The sequence below is a fragment of the Falco naumanni genome, chromosome 2 (assembly GCF_017639655.2).
Source record: "Falco naumanni isolate bFalNau1 chromosome 2, bFalNau1.pat, whole genome shotgun sequence".
Taxonomy (NCBI): Eukaryota; Metazoa; Chordata; class Aves; order Falconiformes; family Falconidae; genus Falco; species Falco naumanni.
In genome coordinates this window covers 87,679,977-87,697,077 of record NC_054055.1, presented here as the reverse complement: position 1 = coordinate 87,697,077, position 17,101 = coordinate 87,679,977, and the positions used below count along the sequence as shown (strand labels likewise).

The 17,101-nt window shown below is 38.1% G+C and overlaps 1 protein-coding gene across 1 annotated transcript in view; it reads left to right on the top strand.

Moving 5' to 3' along the window:
* The window catches only part of IL1RAPL1 (interleukin 1 receptor accessory protein like 1), a 674,194-nt gene extending 657,374 nt beyond the window's left edge, over positions 1 to 16,820 (top strand). Inside the window, exons 9-10 of the mRNA XM_040582490.1 lie at positions 13,511 to 13,681; positions 14,983 to 16,820. Coding sequence (XP_040438424.1) covers positions 13,511 to 13,681; positions 14,983 to 15,701 — 890 coding nt within the window. The 3' untranslated portion in view covers positions 15,702 to 16,820. The remainder of the gene's footprint in view (positions 1 to 13,510; positions 13,682 to 14,982) is intronic.
* Positions 16,821 to 17,101: the final 281 nt, after the last annotated feature.

The following is a 17,101-nucleotide window of genomic DNA, read 5'->3' as shown; positions in this document are numbered from 1 at the left end:
ACAACACATTAGCAGCAGTGATTGCTGAGCTGATCTACGTGCTGCTCTCTGGAGCTCCAGAAGACACCCATGTCTTTTAGATTTTTATTCCCAACACTGAATGTAAATTACCAACACTGATGCATCAAAGATTTTCACTTGCTGCCTGCACTGAAATGCAGCTTCACTTCTCCATAAGCTAGGGAGTATCTACCCTAATTGTATTTGCCAAATAGGTAGAGGTTGAAGTAAATCTCAATTTACTGCTTGTTTAAACTGATCAGTTTCAATAAACAGTACTGAGTGTTTAGGAACGTACCCAGCAGTTCATTTTCTTGAGTTCATTTACTTAATCACTGAGAAAGCGGCTAATGGCCATTAAAGTTTTTCTGTGTTTCAAGGACTCCCAGCCTAAACAAAAGTAATCCACAGGGTATACACCAGTTTTTGTTGAATGTATCCATGCAATTTCTTTTCTTCTCTTTTTAAGCACTGAAGAAAAAGGTCATCTTTGCCTCTAGCTCTACTGTTCAAACCTGCTGTTGAACAGCTAACTGGGTTGAGCTGCAGGCTCTGATTAATTAGGCTTGGTTTCTTGGGTCAGAGTTCCTGATGTTTTGTGCTACCACTACGTCTTTTGTGACAGGACCTTTTTTTTTACTGAAATACTAATAAAAGTCATTTTACAGTTCAAGGTAATTGCCTGTGGACAGAAGTCACCATGACTTATTAAAATAAATACGGGCTGATAAACAAGCGCTGGCCAAACCTGTCACCAAGAAGGGAGAAGGGTGGCAGCAGAATTAGAGGACCCTGTGTAAGGGAAAAGCTTCCACAATAAGATCACTAGGGAGTGACCTGCTTCTGCCTCCCATCCAAAAATGCACAAGGATTCAAAATAGAATATGCTCAGAACAACAAGCCCAAGAACATTAGAACATTTTCTATGCTTTTGTTGAATGTGCAAAAAGGATGCACTAATATAGCAGCTGGGGGGTGGGGTGGGGAAGGGGATTGTAGGGGTGGGGCACAGTTATTCTACTTATTTACAGAGGAGGAAACTGAGGCCTAGAGGGACTATGACTTGTGGTGGATTTTGGCAGACACTTTTTTTTTTTAATCAGGAGTTGAGATATTCTCTTCTCCACAAAGCAGCCCTCAGTTTAAATGGGCATGTTTACTTGCATGAATTGTGTGAATTTACTAATAGTCATATTATATTAGGCAGAAATAAACAGCTTAATTATTAATTATTTAAATAGATGTAATTTAACGGGGTTTTTTTCTTTCAGTATCAGTAATTCTTACTTTTACAGCTCTCATTTATTGTTATCTCAAGCAATTCCAATTTGTTTGCAAACTTACTCTACCAGGTGTTACACTCTTGTTCCATAACAAACACTGGGTCACCTGTGAAGAACAATATTTTAATCACACGTTTTTAACAGCAAAAAAAAGTGACCTCTAAAAGATACTGTTCTGAGATTCAAAAGGAGGAAAACCAATATCCATTCAGTTTCTACTTCTCAGCAAAGATCATCATTAAAGAAGATAAAGCATGGATTCTTCTTAGATGATCAGCACAAACACCGGTAACTTGAGTTCTTAACGGCAGTAATATGAGATTCCCAATGGAAATCTGCAGTTCCTACTGTATTCAGTATACTAGCAACATGGATAATACCCACTGTCCCAATGAAGTTACTGCAGCTGGCCTTCTTACTCTGTCTCTTTCACTTACACTCTTGCAAAAGCAAGAAGACAAAGAGAAAATGCCTCACAGAAGACCAAGTCATGGCTTCTGTGAAGAAACAAATTACAGACATACATTCATATTTTTTCCTATGTCTTAGTTTGTTACTTACAGACATAAAATGCTGAACTCTAAAATCTTCTTTCAACCACATCTCCTGCAGTGCAACAGCCCACATGCTATTCATAATTTACACCGTGTTCTGTCATACTTGGGACAGCCTGTAGATAAGCAAACATCAAAATATCACGGGCTTTTTTTGTGTGCACTATACTGTACCAAGAGAGGATTTGAAACACTTTAAAAGTGAGTTCCAATTAAAATTTTCAGTTGAAAATCTCTTTTTAAAATGCAATACTTCATTTCTTCCCTGATCAGAGAACAAGCCCTTCAGGTTGTCAAATCTCATCACAATTCCTTTTTCCTTTGAAAGCCTTAGACACATCATTTAGTTTCAGGGTAACATACACATTTCTGTGGGAGGCATGGGTAAATTGTGAGAAATATTTGAAAATAAAGTATTTAACCCTTACAGCTAATGCAACTTTATTAGTTTCTGTAGGGCCACTGCAAATTAAGAAAGTGATCACAGCTGCTGATTCCTCGTTTCGGTAACTTGCAGCTTTGAATTTCCCATCTTCTCCCTCATGCTGGGGACTAGGCTCTCCTGTTTTTTTCTCGCTCCTACAAACACTAACTCAGTCTCGTCTTTATTGTCTTCTGGGAATGAGCATTGAAACGCTCTTTTCTGTTTTCATGGTTAGTTCCTTGCCTTTCCTACTAAATGGGAAAGTAATCAAATCCAGTGTATATTTTACTGCTTTTCCTCCCACTCCGCTTGCACTCCACACGGGGGGACTGCATGACGGACACCATATTGTGTCCTTCAGTGTAGAGCTGTGCCACATGTCGGTGTTTAGTCAAGGGACCTCATTGTGAATGTCTGATACATCCCCCTGGGAGATGGAGCACAGGGGCAATAAAAGCACTGACCCTGGGCAAAGCGGTAGTTTTCTCACCTGCAGGTACTTGGCGTGACCTTGCATCTCAGAAGTACAACTCACCTCTACCTGTTTGGCGGTCAGAAACTCCCAAATCTGCTTACATGGAGAATTGCAGTTTAATATGTCTCCACATATGTAACAAAAAGGATACATTGAAGTGGTATGCAAACAAAGAAATGCCCAGTATTATTCTGAAAACAACAACATTTTCAGAAATAGATACTTTGCTGGGAAATTCTGAGGGCTGATCATTGTTAAATGTCAGGCAACCTTTTCAGGTTTGCAGCTCTAAACTTAAAAGCTTACTTTAAAAAACCTTGTCCATAAAGTGCACTCCATTAAGGAGTAACACATTATTAGTAAAAGCCACTTTTAGAAGTCATTATTTCTTCCATTTGCTGTCCATTGAGCTCCAGCACAAGAGATTACAGCACGTTCGTCCTCTGAGGAGTGTTTTAGCAGTTACCATTTATATCTTTTTATTTTCCAGGGATCTTCTCTTGCTGTCTTTCCCAGTTTTTAAATAACTTGATGAACAAACTAAGTATCGTACTTTAACTACCAGAGAAGAATAAAAATGCAAGTAAACATTTACAAGTGTAAATAAGTAAGGGGTGAACACTATCATAAAAAGGAGAAATTTTACATTAAGAGGCTGGTATTAAAATGGATAAGATTAAAAAAAAATAGCAATTAAAGGGAAAGTCTGAAAAAATGTGCTGTAAATAGTTTTATAATGAAATTTACTAAAAATTTCCTTTCTCTCAGCTCGGCTGATGAGAAGTCAAGCTTTAGGTTCAAGAACAAAAAAAACCCTATAGGCAGCTGATAACTAGAAAGTAAGAGCTTTGCTTAGTAGCTGGTATGATGACCTTCTCAGTGATCCTTGGGGCTTTTATGTCCCATCAGCTGTTTCTACAATGTTGGACAGGAGCACTGCATGTTGTCCTTGATCTTCTCAGCTGTGCAGCTGGGGTGCAGGCTGGGAAGGCACCTGGGAGCCAAAGCTGGGGAGTTCTCTGGTTTCACTTTCAATTCTGCAGGTTACTCCTTCCCTTCCTTCCCCTTTGCTAAAAAAAACCAAAGTGCTCCTAACATGATTAAAGTATGTCACTGCTAAGCTCTATAAATTCAGGAAATCTTGTTTGGCTTTGGTACATGACATCTATAGCGGCTGTTTCTTGGCAGTGCTCATTGCACTTTCTTAAGAGATGAGTTTCTACTGCTTGCTAAGGGGAAGCAAATCAATGCTCAGATTAGGAGATTGGTGAAAGTTTCTGCCTTGAAGTCTCTGTTGCACCTGGGAGTCCTTAGGTAACCATGATTTTTGTCATTAGTATTATTTAGCTGCAAAAGGCTAAGCAGGGTTCACAGACAAATCTATGGGATTGACCAGATAATACTAACTGTAGAAGACAAGAGCAGGTAAGACATACTCTGCCATGGTTTCCCGGGTTTAACCCCAGTAAACCTCTTACCGGCAAGGAAAGGCAATGCTTTGAGATTCTTCGTGTTTCAGTGTGACTTGGTTGCTAACTTTCGAATGTAACTTTTGCCAATGGCTTAGGCGCTGCCAAAGCACTTATGTTAATGGTTGTGCTATGCAAGTATAGCATACTGGAATTACTGCTGAAGTTAGTGACTTTGCAATTACAGAATCTTCCCTGGGGACCCATAGAATAAGTTTGCAATAGCAGCCTTGCCACTGTGTATGTATTCTTATTGGCCATGGCAAATGGTAGCAATAAGAAATCCACCTCTATGAATATAAATTTCAAATTCTATTAAAATCACCTTTAGAAAAACACAGCTTTCATCTTTCTAAATATTACTGGTTACAGAAAGGGATTCCTATCTTATTTAGTTGCAGTTTTATTGTTGAAGAACTGCTTCTTTTAACTTTTCCTGTTTATGTTGTTTATTTACATCTGAAATGCAATTCAAACAATAAGATCTCAATTTATATTTTCACTGAAGAAGAGATTTTCTAGGTTCTGTCCTTGAAACTTACTAATTCAAAATCCTGCTTCGTTCTCTTTTCCTATTTCATAGACTCTAAACTACAGATATATATAAATATTTAAAAAATAAAATAACAATATCACCAAGATTATCTTTAGATTCTAAACTAAAAGATTTTTATAGGTTAGAAATTCCAAATGTAAAATAGAAAAAAAAAAAATTGCAATATAGAAATCAATGAAGACTGAGATACCTTTTGTTCCTCAACCAGCACCTCTGCCAAATGGTTCTAAGCTTTAAAGTTTTTATATCAAAGGCCAAAGAACATTTCAGATTTCAAAAGTAAATGAGATAAACACAGCATATTGGCATTTGATTTCAACAATCTTAAACTGAAAGTTTCTTTCCAAGCCATTTCTCCCTTAAGTTTGGTTTATATTAACTTTTTGCTGCTTTTGCCTAGATCAAGGCTGTCTTAGTTCTGGTTTTCAAAATACTTAACCCAATGACAAGATACAAGTACTGTCACTGAGATCAACAAAACTAAGGAATATACATAAAATTAAGCATGTGTTTTATACAGGTAACTAGTTACTTTGTTGAATTAAGACCATAATAAAAGCATCACTTCTTGATGATTTTTATTTAAGAAATTTTACATTATAGAAAAAAATCATATTCCTCCCTTTCCAGACTTTACATGACAGTCTTTATTAGTGTCTTTTCCTACTTTCTAGCAAGTAGCTAGTTTCTTCCAATCTTTCATAGATAACTATTATGCTATGTTTCCAACTAGGTAGTTACCATTTAGGTTTTCAATATCTACTAACAATACAGGGGTTTTTAGCTTGGTGTTTGACCTGCAAATAATTCACAGCAACCAAGAGAATAATTTAGATCATCATCTTTTAACCTCTTTATTTTTTAATGTTCTGAAACTCTTATAAGACCTTATGAATGTTCATATATGTCAAGGGCAACTTCTAAGATTAATGTTTCTTCAGGTTTTTATATTGAAAGTAGAATATGTAGAATGTGTTCAGTAGTAATAATAAATTTAAAATTCTGTGTTAATGAGAATGACTGAGAAACATTTGAGATGCGCTCTTCGTTTAGTTAGGAATACAAAATCAACCTAAATATAAGAGAAAAAAAACTTTAATAATAGGTTATTCAGTTTAAATAAGTAATATTCTATCTTACTTATCTACCAATGACAAATTTAACTGTAATTACAGAAAACCAGTGAAAATATAGCTTACAAAGAGAATTTATTTCACACTTGGAATCATCTTATCGTATTACTTTTTTGGCTGAACTTTTGTCTGCTGGGAATCACTCCCGATTTTGAAGAAATGTCAAAAGCAAGATTGATATCTTGGGGTTCTCATAGATGTTCTTGTAACGTCAACTTTTAAACTGGTATTTCTTTTATTTTGTCATGTTCTTTAGACTTCCAAAATTCGATATGGCTTGGGGAGGGGGGAGAAGAAATAAGAGGAGAAAAAAAGGGTGGGAAAAAAAAGTATGTCCATTGCTTTAATATTTTCATAAATGTGTCTACTAGGGACAAAAGGGACAAAGGACTTTACTTTTTTTCTGGTCTATGGTGCGGAGAATACTCAAGATCACTTTTAGAATTATTTGCGCTTTTTTAACCTATTCCCCAGTGCTGCATTTACAAAATTTTCCTCTGATTCACCATTACCCACTCTGCACAAGGATATGAATTATCATTAGGAATGTCACACTTAACAAATACTTCGCCGTGGAAGAAGCTGGTGTTGGTATTCTTAATTTTTATTAACAATAAAAGGGCTTGACATTTAAAAATAAAGGAAAATGTTAAGGTGATATTCATAAGCAACAGTAAATAGTGTAAGGAAAATTATAAACATTTTGAAAGACTTAGGATTTGGGCATTTTACTCAGCTAAGCATTTAAATTACTTTTTCCATTACCTTAAGGGTGATGAACATTATTGCATTGTGTACATTAAATATGGTCCCACAAATAATGATACAAATACAGAGTTTGAAGTGTCATAATCATTATAATTTTGAAGCAAGTGCAGTCTCTGTGAAATCTTGAAAGCCCACTAGTTTGCAACTCTTCCTGAATACAGCACTTTTTTTAAAGAGGAAAGCCCCCTGCAATCAATTTGACTCCAACTCCCTGCAGCACGGGGAGGATCCAGTCTGTCATTTCTAAGAACCTCACTTGAAATCCTGAAACTCCAAAGTAAATCAGCACATTGCTCCTACACTCCAATAATGAGTATCTGAGTCTTTACTAGGCTGGCATGTGCTCTGGTGAAGAGGAAGGGAATCATCTCTCCAGTTTCCTATTGATCTAGAAATGGGAGATCTGCAGGAGCCAGACGTGTTGCTGGCTATTCCTAGCTGCAGAGCAGCCTGTGTGTGATCAGCTGCCTTCAGTGCACCAAATGTTTCTGTAGGAGCTGCTAATTACTCTGAAGGATTTCAGGATGCACAGAGGCATGGCTTGACCCTAGTGTCCAAGTCTTACAGCTTCATTAACATAAGATTCACTGTGAAACACAACATTGCAGAATTTCTTTTTGTTTTGATCTTTTAATCTGTCTTGTGTTAAATGTGTCATGTCAGCTGAAAGATAGAATGTATCATCTGCTTGAACACGACTGATAAGAAAAAACTTAGTCTATAAAGGCTTTTTTGCTATTTTTATTTTTCCATACATATATATATCATTTTTCTGCCCCCATTAGCAGAAATATCTGCAATGTTTAAGGCTTAATGAACCCTCAAAGGCCCAGACTGCTAACTTCTTGAAGCGTAACATGGAAATCACTAGAAAACATGTACATTTACAACACAAATGCAAGGCTGAATCTGTTTGGTGGTCTCTGTAGAAGAGAAAGTTTTATCTATCTTTCTGTAGGCACCAGCTTACTTACCATTTCTTCATGTGTAGTTGCTAAAAGAGCATGCATACCGATGAGTTCTTAGATGTCTGATAGCAATTTACTTACCCAAAGATCCCATTTGCATGTGTCAAAGTAGATGCATATAGAGTCTGGGTTTCATTTTATGCTTACGTTGAGCCTTTAAGTGACTGCTGCTGAGCACATCCTTGGAATAACAAGCAGCATTTGAAACTTCATCCTCTAAAACTTTATATTGCTTCTGCTGGATTATCACTGTAGAAAGTTACAGGGAGTATGATCACAAAGTCACAGAATGGTCAGGGTAGGAAGGGACCTCTGGAGATCATCTAGTCCAAACCCCTGCTAAAGCAGGTTCACCTAGAGCAGGTTGCAGAGGGTCACGTCCAGGTGGGTTTACAATCTCTCCAAAGGAGACTCCACAACTCTGGGCAGCCTGTTCCACTGTTCTGTCATCCCCAAAGTAAAGAAGTTCTTCCTCATATTCAGACAGAACTGCCTGTGTTGTGGTTTGTGCCCATTGCCCCTTGGCCTGTTGCTGGGCCCTGTTGAAAAAAGCCTGGTCCCATCCTCCTGACACTCACTCCGAAGTTATTTGTAGACATTGATAAGATCCCCTCTCAGTCTTTTCTTCTCCAGGCTAAACAGGCCCAGCTCTCTCAGCCTTTCCTCATAAGAGAGATGCCCCAGTCCCCTCATCATCTTTGCAGCCTTTGCTGGACCCTCTCCAGCAGTTCCCTGTCTCTCCTGAACTGGGGAGCCCAGCACTGGACACAGCACTCCAGATGGGGCCTCACCAGGGCAGAGCAGAGGGGCAGGATCACCTTCCTTGACCTGCTGGCCGTGCTCCTCCTAATGCACCCCAGGATCCCACTGGCCACCTTGGCCACCAGGGCACACTGCTGGCTCATGGGAAACTTGGTGTCCACCAGAACTCCTAGTCCTTCCCCACAGAGCTGCCTTCCCCTCAGCAGGTCAGCCCCCAGCCTGTACTGGTGCATGGGGGGCTTGTTCCTCCCCAGGTGCAGGACTTCACACTTGCTTTTACTGAACTTCATTGGGTTCCTCTCCGCCCAACTCTCCAGCCTGTCCAGGTCTCGCTGAATGGCAGCACAGCCTCCTGGTGAATCAGCCACTCCTCCCAGTTTGGTATCATCAGCAAACTTGTTGAGGGTACGCTCTGTCCCTTCACCCAGGTCATTATAAGCTGAATGTGATGGGACCCAGTACTGACCCCTGGGGAGCCCACCAGCGACAGGCCTCCAGCTGGACTCTGTGCCACTGATCACAGCCCTCTGAGCTCTGCCATTCAGTCAGTTCTCAATCCACTTGAAAGTCTGCTCATCTAACCCACACTCCCTGAGCTTACCTGTGAAGATGTTACAGAGAGAGTGTAAAAAACCTTTCTGAAGTCAAGGTAGACAACATTCACTACTCTCCCCTCATCTACCCAGCCAGTCATTCCATCTGTCATAGGCTGTCAGGTCAGTATGATAACATATTCTACGTTTGGATAAGTACTGAAAGGAATGGACAGCAATAAGGAATGCATGTTGTAATGATGTAACAGGTGTTTTGGCTAAAATCCCGGGCCACTAACAGTAGTAACGTTTCAGTGTGTTATTAATGAAGCTGGGATTTCACCCTCAGTTTTTACCCCTAAGACTTATCCAAATTTTGTCAGACCTGTAGCTGAGCACAGCTCCATGTATATTACTCAGTGTCCTCACTCTCTACTCAATAAAGAGTTAAAATGATTGTATGTGACAGTCCGTTTTGACCAGAGTCTTTGCAGTACCAGTAGTTTTGAGCTGACTGAAATATTTTTGGACTGAATGCATCATACCTCGAGCACAGGCTGTATTTGAGCCTGCTGTGATGAACTAATCCAGAGCTTGCACATGCTCTCATGGTTATCTGCAGTGCAATAACAAAGACATTTTTTGCATCAAGTCTGGTTGAATTTGGCCATGCAAGGTCTGCTTTAGGTTTTGTTTCAATAGTTTCAATTAATGGATACAACAAAACTTCACAGACATGGATGCTGTTGAGTTGAAGAGCTTCATTCTAGTTATATACTACCTGTAGGCAGCAGAAAGCAACTACAAACCACATAACTGAAGAGGATTATTTGTCCATTCACAAAGAATGGGAAGAGGAAATTCATTATACTAAAGTGTTTCAAAATATTGCTGTTGCATGATACCGTATCTCATACTCAGCTGTGTTCACTAAATTAAAGGACAGCCATTACATAATACAGCTCTGCAACATACCTGGAAGCAAAGCAAGATGACTTATTCTGATACGTTTCTAAAAAAAATGGTTAAGGGAATAAAAGTGCTTTCAGATAAAAAAAGTATATGTAGATAATTGCTTTCAATCTCCACGGGAAAGCAAAAAAGTTTCAGGTTAAATGATCAACATCCCTGCCTTTGGTTATTAGCAGGTATTTTTCTTCCTAAGTGTGGGAAGAAACAGTAACTATATTCCAGTTTATTGCTAGTGCACAGGAGCCTGACAAAACCAAGTCTTTGAAATGGCATCATCTATATCTAAAGCCAAAGTGCAAGCAACAATCACATTTTCATTTTAAGGATTCTTGGATGGAAGACTTAATTGTTTGCTGATGAAGGGAAATAAGGAAATTCTCATTTTAAAGAAAAGCTTAATTTGCCACTGAATATTAGATCCAGCCAGCATCTGTACTTATTGAATAGCCAAATCTGTAGTTATCATACTACCTAATAATATAAGTAGTAATATCAAGTCCTTTGTGACTTCATTTGTGATTAGGACCAGATCAGAAATTTTCTGGTGAAGTTTTTTTCTTTTTCTTGGAAAAGGCAGATATACTGACACCAAATATTTTCATGGATAAAATACCTGTTCCAGTGAATGGTCCAGAAAACACAAAGGTGTGATGGATTTTTGCATGCTTGCTGGGAGTCTGGGGAATTCCAGGTGTGTTGCTCAAAGGAAGGAACATGGGAAACAGCCCAAGAGCAAAGGACTTGAGAGAAAAGCCAAAAGCCTCCTGCTTCCACGTAACGTGGCCAAAAGACTGGCAAGGTGCAAGCCTCAGCTCCCAGGGTTTGACTCAGCCATAAGATCTGGATGTCTGCAGGCTCCCACCTTTCCCTCTCAGCCCATTGGGACAGCACATTAAAAAACATTAATTAGGATCAGAAATATTCTTTAGAATGTAGGCATCAGTCCCACCCATTACAAGCAGGAGTAGGTGGGAGCATTTAACTGAGAAAAACCACAGGAAGAGACACTAACTACTGTGTATTTAAGTACTTTCCTGGAGATAGGAGATTTCAACAATCTCATAAGTTCTCAATTTTTCATTAAAAATTAAATTCTACATTTTTTTACGATCTGTAACAATTAGAGAAAATAGTAAATAATGCCATAGCTCTTTGATCATGTCACAGAAAAGACAGCTTCTGATAGCTATCTGCCTGCTGTAGTTCTTAAAATGTTTCACAAAGCTGGCAATGTAACCCAAATAATTTTAATTAACTAAAAGCAGGCTAATACATAAATATCACAGAAGTAAAATGAAGGCATATGTGATCATCCCCTGTGTATTCCAGGCATTTCACATTTTGCAAATTATCTGCTCATGCCAGTATGTCAGCCCATCAGATAATGAAATTACCACATAAGGTATTTCTGCTGTAAGCTGAACTTTTTTACTTTTTGTCAAAGTAAGTTAAAAAAAAACTGACAGATGGGGAATATAATAGCTCAGGGAAACCACTGTGCTAATGCATCTAACAGTTTCCCAAACTGGACTACATATGTTGCTGGATTGGAGTTTAAATGAATTCACAATTGCCTGGACCCGTTAAGTAGATATAGACATTGTGTAGATCCTGGCTATTCTTTGCCCTTCAAATGCTATTAAAACTAGGGAACTGGGATGAAAAGAAATGTTCCCTGAAATACAGGGTGATACAGTTGTAGTCAGTGGAAATGCTGGAGCTGCCATGGTATGAAAAATGTGTATTTCAAATACATGCATTAGTGTGATATTTACATATGTAAGAAAAACAGTGGCATAGCATGAATATTTTTTTCCTAAGTAAGAATGTGCAAACCATTTTAACAGACAATACCCTGAGACTTTAAAACAGTTTGAATACTGCATTATTTATTATTTTTCCTTTTGAGAAATGAGATATTCTCATCTTTACTCAAAGACTTTCAGCAGAGCAATGCTGTTCTCAAGTATGTCCTGTAGTTATGACCATTACTGTAACAACAGAAAATGGCATTACTGTATCAGCATTTTGCCAGCTATCATAATTTCCCCATTTATTTCTTGACCTCTCTATGTGTTAACTTGGTTGCTGGGTTAATACTGTCCTACTGAAGAAACACAAACCCGCTATGTAATCTCCCTCTATCTCATTCTTGATCCAGCCAGTGTTATTTCAGCATATTGTCAAAGTCATTAGGAGCTTTTCTGCTTTTAAGGATCATGGTTTCACAAATATACTGAAGAAAAATAATGGAAAGAATGAACCATGGAAGACAGTGCTTCTTTTTCTCTTGTCTTTTTTTTTTCTATTTTGTTTGTTTTGTTTTCTGTGGATATACCAATCCAATAGATAATATTGACATAAAAAGTGTGCAGGGGAAGGAATGAGCACCTAATAATTAATTTTGCCACTTGCAAATGTTAATGAGCATAGTATGCATGGTTCCTCAGAAGGAAGAGTGGACTCTTCAAGATTAGCACCATTGCATGACTTTCATTTATGCTCTCTGCACCCACCCTACATTTGGCAGACTTTTCTGAATAATGCTACCAGAGTACAAAAAGGTGTTAAATGAGGGAAGGAGTGGCTTAGCAAATAACTGGAGTCAGCATTGACTGAATATAATGTTACTTATGACACAGAGTGGAGTATTCAATCAGGTCTCTTTTACAAGCAATTGATATTCTCGATAGCCTGTGCATAATGTTGTCAAGAGAGTTAGAATGATGTTAACATTTCATTACTCTTGCCATTGATTTTTTTCTGCTTTCTTCACAACAAAAGTCAAAACATGACCTCTCATTCTACTGAATTAGTTCCAAAGCACTTGGCATTATTGACCTCCTAATGAAAATTAATTATGGCTCTTTTGATTCAGTCTTTCAAGTAGGCACACCAGGCACATTTAAGAAACAGGCACATTTATTTTTCCTATTGAAATGAAATAACACACTGTTAAGCAATGAAATGTACATTAACGCAACATTAAATCTGCAAATTTAAGCACACAATTCAAGAGATTTAAACTCCGTTATCAGGAGCTGATGCTGCAAAGATTTAAGCTTGGCAATAATTTCAGATCTGGAAAGCCAATGAGTTCTACAAGTAAAACTAACATACACTAAGAACATTTCAGCCCCAGGTTCTAAATTTATAGTAAAAATCTGGGAAGACTGAAACATTTTTGCTATGCAACACAGACAGTTGCACATGAGCTTTGGTATTTCCATGCTTTTCTCTTCCCTTTTAAAGCTAGAAAAGAATTCAAATTCTTTTCAGCGGCTTTTTTCTTTTGAGCTCACAAGCTGTCACCCCACAGTTGAGAGGATTTCCTTCATACAGAGCCTTACACAAATGTTTATACACAAACTGACTTTAGTCTATGGTTGTGAATCCCATATCCCTTGCATCTATTTAAATACGGATTATCTCCACCAGGTGAAACAGGAAAGGTGAATGGATTCATATCTGGAGATTGGTGAAAGCTTGCCATTTTATCTAAACAATTTCCTATTCCTGGAAAATTCTTCCAGAAATTATTTTTGGGGAATTATCTAGGAAATCTGCAAGAATAGTGAATAAACTATCTTATTTTCTTCCTCTCTTTCCTCAGACAACAAAGACTACGATGCATATCTATCTTATACCAAAGTGGATCCTGACCAGTGGAATCAAGAAACTGGAGAAGAAGAAAGATTCGCTCTTGAGATCCTACCAGATATGCTTGAAAAGCATTATGGATACAAGTTATTCATACCAGACAGAGATTTGATTCCCACAGGAAGTAAGTCATGTCTTTATTCTTGTGTGTCTCCTAAATAGCAAATGCAGTGATTACAGTGATTGCTTTAGTATCATTTCTATACCTACTCCTTCAGAACATCATCTTTCCTCCCTTGTCTTAGAGAACGGTAAAGATAAGCCACCAAACACACTTAATGTGTGTTTCCCAGACAAGAAGATTGGGTTTTAGTAATTGTGTTATGTTGATTGAAGGTAAGATGGTGCAGAAAGGGCATGCATAAGCAAAGGAAATCAATAAGACTAACATTTTTTGACATATTTTTTGAGAGCTTCCATATCTAGAAATAAATACAAAGATCTTTGTTTTCTGTTCCTTAGAGTTTGCCTGGAAAGGTATCCATGATTCAAAGTATTTATCACAGAAATTCAGACAGGAAGGAAAAAGTGTTTGGACTAAGGGAAAGGTTGAGCAGTAACATCTACAGCAGAGCAAAGTAGTGAGATCTGCTAGTGTCCACTGCAGATAAATGTGTAGTGGAGGTACTGGATCATTTTCAGAGAGTGAAAATTAGAATTGATTCCAGCTGGTACAAGTAGTTCTTTTCCATGTTTCTTTCACACATTCCAAACTTTGTACAGTAATTTTCTGTAAATTGTAGTATTCTTCGTAAATTCAGTGTAATCTATAGCCAGCTACTAAGATAATATCTTTTACTAAAGGTAAGAAAATATGCTTGATATAGACAAAACACAACATCAAACAATCACATGGATGTTTTTTTCAATCTACAGAAAACTAAACGTTAATTTTCAGGAGACAACACTGTTTTTAAGAATGTGTGTGGTAGGGACATGAAAGGAAAAGAAGATTCTAAGCCTACAGTACACCTTAGAGTATCATTTGGGTTTGAGACCGAGCCCCTGAAGCACATAGTTGCTGTTACTTTGCCTGCTTGGTTGACTGCCTTTTTAAAGAGAAAAAATTATGGTGAACACACTTGTTCTACTAAGGATATAGGTACTGATACAAAACCACAGCTCATGAACAAACACAATCCATAGTGCATTTGTGAATAGATGTTTTCAGCATCACAGAACAGTCGAGGTTGGAAGGAACCTCTGGAGGTCATCTTGTACAACCCCCTTGCTCAAGCAGGGACACCTAGAGTGGGTTGTCCAGGACCATGTCCTGCCAAACCAACTGGGCACATTTGCAAGTGATGTTTTTGCATATTTCAGTGAGCTGTTCCAGGAGAAGGGATTTGTCTCTTGTTTCTCCCCAGTCTAAAGGAGCAGAATGTTTTCTTAGATTGGTTTTTGAGCGGTTGTCTTATTTTGTAGCCTACATTGAAGATGTGGCAAGATGTGTAGACCAAAGCAAGCGACTGATCATTGTCATGACTCCAAATTATGTGGTAAGAAGAGGCTGGAGCATCTTTGAACTGGAAACGAGGCTTCGAAACATGTTAGTCACGGGCGAAATCAAAGTGATATTGATTGAATGCAGTGAACTACGAGGAGTTATGAACTACCAGGAGGTTGAGGCCCTAAAACACACCATCAAGCTTCTCACTGTCATTAAATGGCATGGACCAAAATGCAACAAGTTGAATTCTAAGTTCTGGAAACGTTTACAGTACGAAATGCCTTTTAAGAGGATTGAACCCATCACACACGAGCAGGTTTTAGATGTCAGTGAGCAGGGGCCCTTTGGGGAACTGCAGACAGTCTCTGCAATTTCCATGGCTGCTGCCACCTCCACTGCTCTTGCCACTGCCCATCCAGACCTGCGCTCCACCTTTCATAACACATACCATTCACAGTTGCGCCAGAAACACTATTATCGAAGCTATGAATACGATGTACCTCCTACCGGCACCCTGCCACTTACCTCAATAGGTAACCAGCACACCTACTGTAACATCCCTATGACACTTATAAATGGGCAGCGGCCGCAGACAAAAACTAACAGGGAGCAGAATCCAGAAGAGGCTCACACAAACAGTGCGATACTGCCCCTCTTGCCACGGGAGACCAGTATATCAAGTGTCATTTGGTGACCGAAATGCAAGGGGACATGAACCCCCTTGAGTAGAAGCTGAGTCTGCAGTCCAGTGCCTGGAACTACATCCTCGACTGCTGCTGTTAAACATGCATTACAATCGATAACATACGAGGAAAAACAGGGTCTTGTACATATGTTTTTTGCAATTTCTTTGTAGCATCAGTCTTCCTGTTTTACCCATGTCTCTTCCCATTCACATTTTCAACTTTGTTTTATATGTCATTGGAATTTGTATATTTACATTTTTTAAAATGAAGAGACTGCTGTATAGATAGGAAACATTTTTGCTTCATTAGTATAGTTTTAGACTTTTTGTTTGTTTGTTATTAACCTCTCTTGGGAATGCTTGGACAAAGCTATGTTGATATCAGAAGCACCATCCATTTTGTTGGCCTGCCTAGCCTGATTCCTGAAGGCCATGCCTGCTGCAGTTCACCTCTTTTGGAGAATATTTGTTCTTAGAAGGACACCATCCCTCACTGAGAACTCCAGTTTCATTTCTACTCCCATAATGTGCACTGCTCCTTCCCTGCCCTTACAATGACCCCCGTTCGGGGTAACACTACAGTCTGATCATCTAACATGTAACTTGGTAGATACCTGTCAAACAACACAATATACCCAATCTGTATCGGTTGCTTCACAGTAGTCACTACAGAGTGTGTAGAAACTAGAGATGGTTTGGTTTTTGCTTTCTTGGGTTTGGGATATTTTTTTTTTTTAATTATCAATTTAAAGATGAGTTGATTGTATGTCTTTTATAAATATAAAAGCAAACCCTATTTTTAACACTTCCTGGAAAAGTATTAATGTGGTTGTGGATTTTATTTTTAAGCATTTCACTTTTTCCCTTCCCCCCTTTCAAAATCTTGCAAATAAGATCATTTACAATTGTCAGGCAAGTAAGACAAGTGAGGCAATAGACAATGAAGTGCAGTGTCCAGCTGATATTTACAGTGATGACTTCCAAACCAAAGGGGAATAAAAAGACAATATTGTAGATGGTTTGTCACTTTGTATTATAGAAAGTGTTCTTTTCTAAAAGAGTAAGAGCAAAACATTATTTTGCTGTGGATTACAGAGTCCCCTTGTATTTTAATGTTCCAAAAACTGTATGTGCTTTAAAATGATATATTCAGGATTAAGAAATCTTCTTTCATTTGTTTTTAGCTTGTAATGATAAGTAAAACTTCATTAATTTCAACATTATTTCGATAAGAACTCAGGCAGAAAAAAATGACATGAATACCAACAAATATAATTGTTTTCAGAATAAACTTTATTTATACAAAATTAATATTTAAATCAGACCTGGAAGTATTAAAAACAATTTATTCACTTTAATGAATAAATAAATTAGTTTTATTTTTTATGTATGATTCTATCTCTGAGAAG